At 37.4% G+C, this 12,002-nt stretch overlaps 1 protein-coding gene across 4 annotated transcripts in view; it reads left to right on the top strand.

The window, feature by feature from the left end:
* DYM (dymeclin) overlaps positions 1–12,002 on the top strand; it is a 391,190-nt gene that overhangs the window by 58,537 nt on the left and 320,651 nt on the right. For all 4 annotated transcript variants that reach the window (XM_088833353.1, XM_088833352.1, XM_055417337.2 and 1 more), the window contains 2 exons: positions 4,521–4,614; positions 5,575–5,708. In XM_088833353.1, the coding sequence (XP_088689479.1) occupies positions 4,521–4,614; positions 5,575–5,708 (228 nt within the window). The remainder of the gene's footprint in view (positions 1–4,520; positions 4,615–5,574; positions 5,709–12,002) is intronic.

Raw genomic sequence — 12,002 nt, 5'->3', positions numbered from 1 at the left:
TCCCCTATAATGAAAAGGACATCTTTTTTGGGTGTTAGTTCTAAAAGGTCTTGTAGGTCTTCATAAAACCGATTAACTTCGGCTTCTTCAGCATTACTGGTTGGGGCATAGGCCTGGATTAGTATAATATTGAATGGTTTGCCTTGGAAACAAACAGAAATCATTCTGTCGTTTTTAAGATTGGAAAATAGCAGAAAAAAAAAATCACTGCTAATCTTTTGTGATAAGATCAAAATCTTACCAGAGTATTCTGTGTGTATTGATTTATATACACAGTTTTATGTAAGTGGTATTATTTATATGTTATTTTCACTTAGCAGTACTCAGGAGCTTCTTTTCATGTCAGTAGATATAAATGCATATAGATTTTAAGGGTTTTGTGGGTATATGACAATTCTCTTTTATTTTTTGGTCTGAAAATGTTTTCATTTTTCCTTTCCTTTTGGAAGATAGGTGTGCTGGGTGTAGAATTCTAGGTTGGTGGTAATTCTTTCCATACTTTAAGGACTCCATTCTGTTATTTTTCTGGTTGTTGAGATTCAAGCTGTCAGTGTTAGTGTTGTTCTTTTGAAAAAAAAAAAATGGAGGTTTTTTCCTTCTGGATACTTTCGTGTTTTTCTTTTTTAATCCTTTGGTTTTCGGCATCTTAGAATATGCTCAGGACTATTTTCCCTTCCTTTCTTCTTTCCTTTGTACCTTTTTCCTTCCTCCCCTTTTCTCCCTCCCTCCCTGCTTGTTAGATCTGTGGTTTGATGTCTTTCATCAATTTTGGAAAATTCTCAGCCATTGTTGATTTATATTAATATATTGTTTCTGTCCTATTCTGTCTTTTCTCTCCTTCAAGGGTCTCTGTTATACTTCTGTTAACATTTTCAGTATGTCCTGCATGTTTGTTAGGCTCTTTTTTTTTTTTGTATTTTACTTTTTTTTTCTCTCTGACCTTCCATAGGATATTTTCTATTAATCTGTCCTTAGTTTACTAATCTTTTTTTCTGTTAAACCCATCTATTGAGATTTCTAAAATGAAAGTTAAATTTTAAAATGGCTTTAGATTTATAGAAAAGTTGCAAAACCATGTAGAGAGTTCCCATATAACCCTCATCAGTTTCCTCTATTGTCAACAAGTTACATTTATATGGTATATTTGTCCCAACTAAAGAGTTAACATTGGTATGTTGCTATTATCTAAACTTGACCCTTTATTCAGGTTTCACTAGTTTTCCCACGGGTCTTTTTTTTTCCAAGATGCTACATTGCGTTTAGTCATCAGGTCTCCTTAATCTCCCCTGGTCTCAGACTTTCCTCATTTTTAATGACTTTTAAGAGTTTGGAGAAATGCTGGTAGAGTATTTCCAGAGTGTCCCTCAATTTGTTTGATGTTATTCTCATGGCGAGATGGGAGTTATGGGTTTGTGGGCATCACAGAGGTGATGTGCTCATCTCAACACATCATATCAGGGGTCTATGCATGAGTTTCACTGATGATGTTGACCTTGATTATGTGGCCAGTGTTGTGTTTGTCCATTTTCTCCACTGTAAAGTTGTATCCCTGTTCTCTGTTGCCTTCACTTTGAGGGACAGTTTTTCTAGATACAGAGTTCTTGGTTGGCATTTATTTTCTCTCATCCCTTTGACTAGGTTATTCCATTGCCTTTCAGTCTCTTTTCAGATGGAAAGTCTGCTGTTTAATTGTATTGTTGTTCTCTTGTAAATAAGTCATTTTTTTTTTTTGTTAATTGCTTTCAAGATTTTGCCTTAACTTTTACAAAATTTTGAAATTTATTCTTTATTTGGGTTTTTACTTAGATACATAGATTAATGTTTTCATCAATTTGGGGATGTTTGTGGCCATTATATTTGTTGGGCTTTTTGTATTCATCTTTATTATTTATACCCTGAATCTACACATGAGGCGCTCTGGGTCCAAGACAGTTTCTTTACCTCATAGTGAATTTTAAGTGCATTCCTGTCCGTTTAGCCCTAGAACCTTGTTAAGAAGCTGTTACCTTTGAATCTGTATAGCAAAGTATCAGGTGAGATGATTAGCATTGAGAGATCTGGTTGGAGTAGACAAAAGTACTTTTAGCAGTTAGACCTGCTAATGATCTAATAAATAAAACTTTTGTTCAGTTATATAGAATTTGTATTTTGTTAATGGGTTTCCTGTTTTTTTGGGGTGGAAAAGGACTGTCCTCACTCAGCATTTTTCATGAGCATTGATTTTTGTGTATTTCTTCATGGTGTTTTATTTTTAATTCCTTATTTAAAAAAATTTCACACCCATCCAAGGGCAGACAGAGAATAACGTAATGACCTCCCGTATGTTCACCTGCCAGTTCCAGTCATTTTCAGCTCATGGCCAGGCTTGTCTCCTCTGCTGTTCAGTCGCCTAGTCATGTCCGACTCTTTGCAACCCTTGGACTGCACCACGCCAGGCCTCCCTGTCCCTCACCATCTCCTGAGTTTGCCCAAGTTTGTGTTTATTGCATCAGTGATGCCATCCAACCATCTCATCCTCTGACGCCCTCGTCCCCTTCTGCCCTTGATCTTTCCCAGCATCAGGGACTTTTCCAGTGAGTCATCTATTCATATCAGATGACTGAAGTACTGGAACTTCAGCATCAGTCCTTCCAGTGAATATTCAGGGTTGATCTCCCTTAAGATTGACTGGTTTGATCTCCTTGCTGTCCAGAGGACTTTCATGAGTCTTCTCCAGTACCACACTTCAAAGGCATCATCTGTATCTCTCACTTATTATTGATATATGAACATGTGTAGAAAAGTGCCCAAATAAAAAGTGTATATGAATCCAAAAATATATCCTCACATAATTAATTTGGCACAAACCTTAAGCATTATATTTTTCATCCATAGATATTGTGGTGTGTATCTCATAGTAATGATTTTTTAAAGGAAAAAATCCAATTATCTACTAAAAATTTTTTAGTATCATAAAACATCCACTGACTATTCAAATTTCTGTTTGTCTCAGTTTGTTTGAATTGGGAGCCAAATAAAGTACACATGTTATTATTAGTTAATATGTCTTTACAATTCTTTTTCATAGCTAATTCCTCTTGAATTTGTCTTTCCCTCCCCCCACCTCAATTTTTTCTTATTGAAGAAAGTGGATAGTAGAGTTTTCCACAGTGAGATTTTGTTGATTGCATCTTCATAGATGTTAGAATGTGTCTGTCCTCTATGTGTTCGGTATATTGGTTATTGGACCTTGGGCATCCATTGGGTATTCCCGATGGGAACAGGTATTTTAGTGAGATTATTATCATTATCTGAGTATTACCTAGATTTTGCTTGAACTCCTGTGGACACAGAGAATTCCTTTTTCACACAGTCATTTTAGTTAACAGATTCAAGCTCTAGAGTCAAATTAGTTTTCTATTAAGTATTATCATTATCTGAATTTTACAGGTGAAGAAACTGAGGTCCAGAGAGGTTAAAGAAGTTGACAGGTGTCACACAGCTAGTCAAGTGGTGGAGTTGAGCTTTGAACCTAGTCACTTTCTGTAGTCTAGTTCCACATGATTTTCTGCCTTCCTGTCAGATATCCCGTGTTCTTAACTCTGACTCCTGAAGCTCCAGAGCACAGTCTTTAGGGGCGTGGGCTACAGTAGTTGGAACATGCTGTCTCAGGAGCTGCAGTGTGCAGGCTGAATTGCTCTGAGGCATGTGGAATCTTCTGGGACTTTTAAGCCAAACCCAAAGCTTAAAAGTAGGAAATTTTTTATTCAGAGTGAAACTCTAATGATATCTAATCACATGTCTATTCTGGATTATGAAAGCTGGACAAAATCTGCCCTAACTTAGTTGCCCCTTGGTACTCATTAGTGGTGTTCTCCACCCAGCAGCAGTGGGCATCACCTGGGATACTGTCACAGATGCAGAATCACCCCACACATGTGGAATCAGAACATAAACTTTAATGAGAATGCTGTGTGTTTTAAATGCATGTTGAACTTTGAGAAGCACTGTCAACTTCAGTAGTGTAGGGTGACCATGGGATTCTGCACTTCTAGCAAACTCCCAGGTAAATGCTGTTGCAGCTAGTCCATGAACCACACTTGGATTAGCGAGGTGCTACACATTTTATCATAATGAGAAGATTATGCAGTTACTTGGATCTGCTCTCAAGCTATGACGAGAACACATACCCAGTAGATAGACCTGGGCTAATTGGACACTATTAATTGAGCACTAAACAGGTGTGCTCTAATGGTGTACTTATTCCCATGTACATCTTTTCTTTGCTGTTTTGAGTTCTGAGATAACTTTTCTCCTATAGTTTCTATCATTTTCATTTGTGAATAATTTTTTGCTGTTTAGAATTAAGACCAAGCAGCGATTTCTCTCATTGCTGATTTCCCCAATTAGATTTGAAATTGACAATAAGCTTGGTCCCTGAGCAACTTCAATTTGACATTTGGTTTTAGAAATGTTATGATATGCCCACTTTGATTTCAGTTCTTAACTTTAACTTTTTAAAACCTTTTCTTCTCTTGCAGTTGAAAATAACCCTCGAACAGGAAACCTTGGTGCACTAATTAAAGTCTTCCTTTCTAGAACCAAAGAACTAAAACTTTCAGCAGAATGTCAAAAGTAAGCTGGCTGCTCTCTCTATATTTAATTTATATTTAACAGTATGACAATTATTCACTTATTGGTAGAAATAGGTTATGGTCTTTTGAAAGCTATAAAGGAATGATTCTCATTATTCAGGGAAAAAGTAAAAGAGGTTTTAATTAACTGTCCAAGTCATTAGGGTGAGATTATAAATTGTGGAATCCGATTTTACTTAGCATTTTAGACAATCTTTAGAAATATTCTTTAAGAAGATTAATTGGGTAATTATTATTTAAAAAGTTAATTTTTTCCTATTTTCACTGCTGGATTTATCTAGTTTAATGACTTAGTGTGAGTATTATTTCATTCTGCATTTGTGTCCTTTATTTCTTACATATTAGGTGAACAAAGGTTCAGATTAGACATTATGGTTTTATATTTATATAGTGGAAGGTTCACCTTTTATGCACTCAAGAGTTTTTTGAAACTATTTTTGGATGATAGTATCTTAAAAGATTGTTCATTTCCCTGTTTTCAAACAATTTATGTTGAATTCAATTAAAATTGTTCTGAGTCCATGATTATTATTACAAATAGCAGGTATACAAATACTGTACAACTGGTGATGCCCCATTTAAAATTTGGTTGTGTATTTGCATATATTTTCTTTATGTTACTGTATTATTTTATTTTTTCTGTTTTTAGTTTTGTTTGAATTGCTTTTATATGGGACAACTATAATGTTAAGAACAAAGAGCAGTCATGCCTAAAGGAAAAAGTTTTTCTAAATTGACTCACTGTGTAAAATACAGAATAAAGTATGAGGTAAACTGTAGTAGATGTTATTGGTCCAGTGTCATAAATCATGGGCCATGAAGAAAGATGTGGACATTATTCTAATATTACAAGCAAAATGAGAAATCATGGACTAGAAATAAATGAATTGTACTCGTGATTAAACACTGATTCTTGTGTGATTTGTTGTTTCCTTTCTAGTCACATCTTCATCTGGCAGACACACAATGCTTTGTTTATTATTTGCTGTTTGCTGAAAGTGTTCATTAGTGAGATGTCAGAGGAAGAATTACAACTTCATTTTACTTATGAAGAAAAATCTCCTGGCAGTTACAGTAAGTCTTGCCTTAGATGACATTCTGGGGGTAGTGTGTGTAACATAAGGATAGAATTTGAAAAATAAAAGTATAATTTTGAAAATTCTATTTTCCCTCATAATTTTCATTTTTAAATGACCCCCTCTTTCTTTGCCTGTATTAATTTAAGCTAGCTGAGACTCATAGATTTTTTTCTTTTTGTTTTTAAATAAGGGAGCTGGTAGGATTGAGACTTACTTATTTTGACTTCTATATATATCACAGATATTTCTTTTTTTAGGAAGTAAATGTTAATTTAAATGCCATTACTGGGCTTCCCAGGTGGCATAATGGTAAAGAATCCTCTTGCCAAGGCAGGAGACGGAGTTTTCGTTCCCTGGGTCAGGAAGATCCCCAGGAGGAGGAAATGGCAACCGCTCCAGTATTCTTGCCTGGAGACTCCCATGGACAGAGGAACCTAGTGGGCTACAGTCCAGGGAGGAGGGTGGCAAGGAGTCAGACATGACTGCATGACTGAGCACATGTGCACGTACAGTAGGCTAGCACGTTATTAAGGGAGACAACCAATCAGAATTACAGATTTTATAAATGTTAAAAGTTACTTTCGTGGGACATAACAGTCTCTGAGTCTGGGTATATTTGGGACTCCTTAATCAGAAATAACAATTTTATTTTATTTTGCTTTTATTCATCATTCTTTCACATCAACCTACATACAAATATTCAATGGCAACAATATGACAGGACCTCATTAAGGGTACAGTAAAATATAAACAAAAAAGATGGAAGCTCAAGCCATATTTGTTTTTAAAGAAGTAACAAATAATTCTAAGTTATAATAAATGCTACAAAGAAAACACGTTTGAAATGAAGACAGAAAATAATAGATAGGAAATAACAGGATTTTTCATTCTTCTTGACTACAGTAATCTTTTGTTCTTTGAGAAATAAAATGTTAAAGGATAGTTTCATGATGCCAAAGTCTTTCTGAAGTTATAGGAAGAGTTTACCATTTTCTCCTGATATTGGTGAGAATTTTTTTTTCCCCAGTAGTGAGGAGGGCCTATAATCAGAATCAACTGCTGCTGTTTCATTTCTTAGCATTAAAACTTACAATCTGGAAAATAATGAGATTATTAACAAATGAAATACAAGGAATGCAGTTTTTAAAATTTATATTTAATTGAAGGATAATAGCTCTACAGTATTGTGTTGGTTTCTACCAGACATCAACATGAATCAGCCGTAGGTTTACCTGTGTCCCCTCCCTCTTGAACCTGCCTCCCACCTTCCTCGCTGTCCCACCCTTCTAGGTTATTACCGAGCCCTGGTTTGAGTTCCCTGAGTCACACAGCAAGTTCCCGTTGGCTGTCTGTTTCACATATGGTCATGTGTACGTTTCCATGTTAACTCTCTCCTACATCCTTCCCTCTCCTTCCTCCCCAGCACCTGTGTCTGTCAGTCTGTTCTCTGTGTCTGTGTCTCCTTTGCTGCCCTACAAATAGAAGGAATGTAGTTTTGCATCTACCTTTCATGTTTGCTTCTCTCTTTCTCAAGGCAGAGGCACTTTTGCTCCTGAGTTTCCTGGGTTCATTGTTTCAAAACACCTCTGCCTTCATTGGGCTTTCTTGCCCACATAGGGCTTTATACATTAATATATTTAATTTACTACTTTGATAATCAGCCTTCTGTGTTTGCTAAATATATATTGGTGTTTAAGTGATTAGAGCTTTTAATGGGGATTGTTCCTTGCATGTGTTAGTTTTGTTAATGTTAGGCTTTGTCTTTGTGGTCCCAACTGTGCCAAATGCAGTTCTGTTAGTGAATTGCGTTCCTTTCCAGGAAGTTCTGTCAACAATAATGGAGTGAATGTTTATCCCCACTGAGCCTGAGAGCATAGCAGCCATCACCTGCAAACCCAAAACTTTGTTTTGCGTTATGTGAGAAGAACTAGGGAAATGTTGTGCTTGTTTAGTATTATATCATTTTTATTTCAATATAAAAGCGTTTATTCATGACTTACCATTGAGAAGATTGATGTGCTTGAGAGATACAGTGTACGTTTTTGGTCACCCTTGCTGTGCCTGTACTCCCCACTCATGTCCATGCTTGAGAACCATGCTTTTGTTGTGCATCTCAGGTGGCTTCATGCAGAGTCAGGGCAGATGACACTCCTCAGTCATGGCCACTTTATCAAGATGGTTGTGTCACTGAAGGAGCCATCAGTGAGGGCTGTGGTTCTATGTGTTGACAGACTATCCTCTTCTTTTATTTGGTTAGCAGTGCAGGATTTTATAATGCTCTTTTGTTCTTTTCATTTGCAGCTGAACTGCTGTTTGTCCACCAGCTTAAGTCTAGTGGACGTCTTCTTAAGGTTAAAGACTTGCTGTTTTTGGCATATGTAAAATTATTTTCATCTTAGCTTTAGGTTGTTCATTTGAGACTCCTTATCACTAGTGTAAGTCTTAGTGACATTGATATTTTCTGTCAGTGTCTTTTTACAGTTTATAAAGGTGTGATAAAACTAAATGATTGCACAGATACTATTGAATGGAAAAAAATGGAACCTCACTGTATGGTAGCTGAAAACATTCATTGATTAGCCAGTTATGAATATTTGACTTAGTTGTGTGAAAGACTATTCAAGAATAGATAAATATACAACGGTAAGGATTCTTTGAAAGTTAAATTGACAAAAGTAGAGGACTGTCTGCAAACAACTGAACAAATCAACTGAGGCTTTTTAGGATTGTTGGGTTATTACAGCATACTGCATTTTTTTGTTTATCCCAGTTCACTGTAATATTGCCATGATCAGATAGATATTGCTGCCATATTCAGTGAAGCTGTCTTTATGAGGGTAAAGTGACTCGCAGTATGCTCTCAATTTATAATTGAAATATGTTAGGATTTCATATTTGAACATTTTCCTATGGGCTCTGTATGATGTGGTAGTAGATTGTTTGCTGGAGGGAATTTGTATCATTATGCAAAGATAGCTCTTTCCACGATTCCATGCTTTCAGGAATAGTTAAAGGGATAAAACCAGCCCTAGGCAAAACTGCGATGTACAGTACAAAATTGTCTGCATTCTCCCATTGCTTTCAGTGCAAGTTTTTCTTTCCTCAGTGTTGGTATTATGTCCTGTTCTTGCTGACACAATAACTGATATTTTACATTTTGTATGCATAAAGCCAGTATTTTAAGTCCTTAGGGACCTAAATCTCTTGCTGGTTTCGTTAAGCACTTAACGGTGGCTTGTTTTCTCAAGTCTCTGATAGTGCTGACTGTGAACTTCTATTTGTTTGATCTTAATCTAAGGCCCCAAGTAAGGGAGGGATTTGCATTTGCTTCTAAAGGGACCCAGGGACTGCAGCATCAACCACTTTAGTCTCCCTTAGCAGTTCTTGGCTTAATGGGGCTGTCAAGTTCAGTGTCCCGGTAGCCAGGCTGAAGGCTTAGGTCTCCCAGTAGCTGGCTTCATCCTCAGGGACACCCTGTCCTTAAGAGTGTGCCTCTTGCTCAGTGTTTTACTTCAGATTCAAGCCACAGAGTGTTCGCTTGTGGTTATTCTTTTTGGTTATGGTGCTGGGGTCCTTGGGAGATTTCCTTTACTTTCTGGAAGCCCATTAGTGCACTGAAGAGTTTATTTTAGCCAAAAACTCATTATTTTTGTACCGGAGGGCTCTTTGGAGTAACTACTGCACAGTACTGCTGCCAGTGGAAGGCAATTATAGTTTCTTTACAAAGTTTAAAACAAATTTTTCAAATGAGGGAAGATACCTTTGGATATTGAGAGACTGAAGATAGAAGCAAAAAGGAGGCAGCCTTGGCAGGGAGAGCTGGGCAGAGCAGGGGCTGTGGGCTTGAGGGGTCTGAGAACCAGTTAGCACAGCTCTGTGCAGATTAGAAAAGAGACTTGTCAAGTCCAGGTAAAAGGCTTGCTTGAGTATGTTTTGTTGGCACAGAGTAGTTCAATATATATATGTTTTAAAACTTTTTAAATTTATTATTTTTTATTGGCATCTAATTGCTCTACAATATTGTTTTAGTTTCTGCTGTGCAACAAAGTGAATCAGTTATATGTGTACATGTGTCCCCTCCCTCTTGAGCCTTCCTCCCCTCCCCCGTATTTATTTTTTTAAATTATTTATTTTGTAGGACTTGCTGTCAAGCATAGTGGATTAAATATACATGATCATCTTTGCTTTCTCCTAAAACCCCCAGAAACTATCAGTAAAGGAATTTTGAACAAGTTATGAATTTATTAGGTTAAAGAGAAAGAGGGGGAGACAGTGTTAATTACAATTTGCAAGTTGGAAAACTGAGTGATGCTGAGCTAAACTGACCACTGAAAGCTGGGAGCTAAGTGCCTTCAGGGTTGGAGAATTCCAGAAACAAAGCCAGTTTCTGCCACAGAACTCTGGAGAGGTTTAGGAATCGGAAGTGCCAGGTGTCTCCAAAGAGACAACCAGGGGGATTGACTGGAAGGTCTCTTACTCTTGTGATGCGCATCATGGGACCACCCCTTCCCCAGTTTAATACTGAAATCTGTTCTCTGTAGAGGCTGGACCAGCGGGGCCTCCCTGTATGAGTTCTCGGGCGCGGTGGATGCAGTGGTGTAGGGAGAACAGGGTTGAGAGAAGAGGCTGCACGTGAAAGAGTAAGGCGTCTTGACTTGGCTTCTAGAATGCTGACAGTGGGGTTTTACCCACTTCACTCCCTTTCCTGCCATAAGGGGATACTCTTCTGAATAAATGAACCAAAAAACAGGGAAAGACTCAGAGAAACTGACATTCGGGTGCCCTTCCATGAAGCATTGCAGAGCCCTCCGCTGGCAACCCCTGCGTGGCAGGCTGTACCTCCGCACCTGGAGCTTCTGTCAGTGTGTGCCTCCCCCTGGCAGGTAAATGGGAGCCAAGGATCCCATACAGATGAGAAAATTTATGATTTGTGAGAGACCAAAACGAACAAGAAAAAAGTATATGACATGGAAATTTATGGAAAAAAATGTCTGTAATCACACCTCTGGAACACAACCACTTTCCTTCACATTCATGTCTGGCTTAAAACTTTTCTGAAACTCTTTGGAATTACCTTCCAAATCTGAGGTGTGTTTGGAGGTGCTTAGGCTCCCATGATGGTGGGCTTTACTGCTCTTTCTCTGCTTGCTCTGGTCCCTCACGCCTGGGGCCGCTAAACCAGAAATTGTGTTGGGGGCACACAGTTGTGTTAAGGGTTTTGTATTTTATTTTTGTCTTAACATAAAACTTCATAGATTAATCTCATTATTTATGGATAAGTAATACAAAAAAAACACCCCACAATAGTTGAAAAATGTGACTCAGAGAAAAAAGAAAGTGTAGATTTAGCATAGATTTATTCTTTTAAAATATTCAGCTTATAAGATTTATAATCTGACTTTGCAGAAAAATAAAGTGTTTCTAGGAATTCTTGACTTCTTTTTGGTCATATAATAGGAGAGAGTATGATTCATGATATTTCTTTCTCTTCCCAATCAGTGGAATAGAATGAATTAAATTTTACTAACAGCACATTTTATGATGAAATCTCGTAGGCTGTATTATCCTTGAGGGTAAACAGAAGCATTTCCGTTTGACCACAGTAATAGCAGTCAACCAGAATCATTGCAGGTTTTATTGGAATGGATAGGACACAGGTTTACAAATATTGTAATGCATGGAAATGTAGACCAGTTTTGTTTTTAGAGAAGAGTGAATTCATTTGCTTTTCCTTAATTGATTTATGGAGGCATATTTGATTTTGCTAATTAGAAGCTTAAGTATGATTTTTAATACTTTAGGGTAATGCCAGTATTAGCTTTACAACTAAAATAGACAATAACCTAGACCCTCAGAAAAACCATGGTTTTTCTGAGAATGAGTTGTAGTAAGTATAATCTAGCTATGTGTCTTCATTTTAATAGTCTTTTGCTCTGAACTTTCAAGTCCTTTTTGAAGTGTGGTTCTGTTAATTCTGAAGTTTTAAGTACCTGTATTAGAACAGTGTTGGGTAGCATTGAGAAACTGACAGTTTGAATGTTTTAAATTAATTAATTTATTTTTGGCTTGTCTGAGTCTTCGTTGCTGCGTGGGCTTTTCTTTAGTTGTGGAGAGTGGGAGCTACTCCTTAGTTGCAGTGCAGAGGCGTCTCACTGCAGTGGCTTCCCTTGTTGCGGCTCTAGGGCACATGGCTTTGGTCGTGGCACGTGGGCTCAGCAGTTGTGGCTCACGGACTCCAGAACACAGGCTTAATAGCTGTGGTGTACAGGTGTATTAGTTGCCCCGTAGC

The sequence above is a fragment of the Moschus berezovskii genome, chromosome 28 (genome assembly GCF_049115385.1).
Source record: "Moschus berezovskii isolate FMDL1 chromosome 28, NW_MosBer_1.0, whole genome shotgun sequence".
Lineage (NCBI taxonomy): Eukaryota > Metazoa > Chordata > Mammalia > Artiodactyla > Moschidae > Moschus > Moschus berezovskii.
Note: the sequence above shows the minus strand (reverse complement) of the source record. Positions and strands in the feature narration are given on the sequence as shown.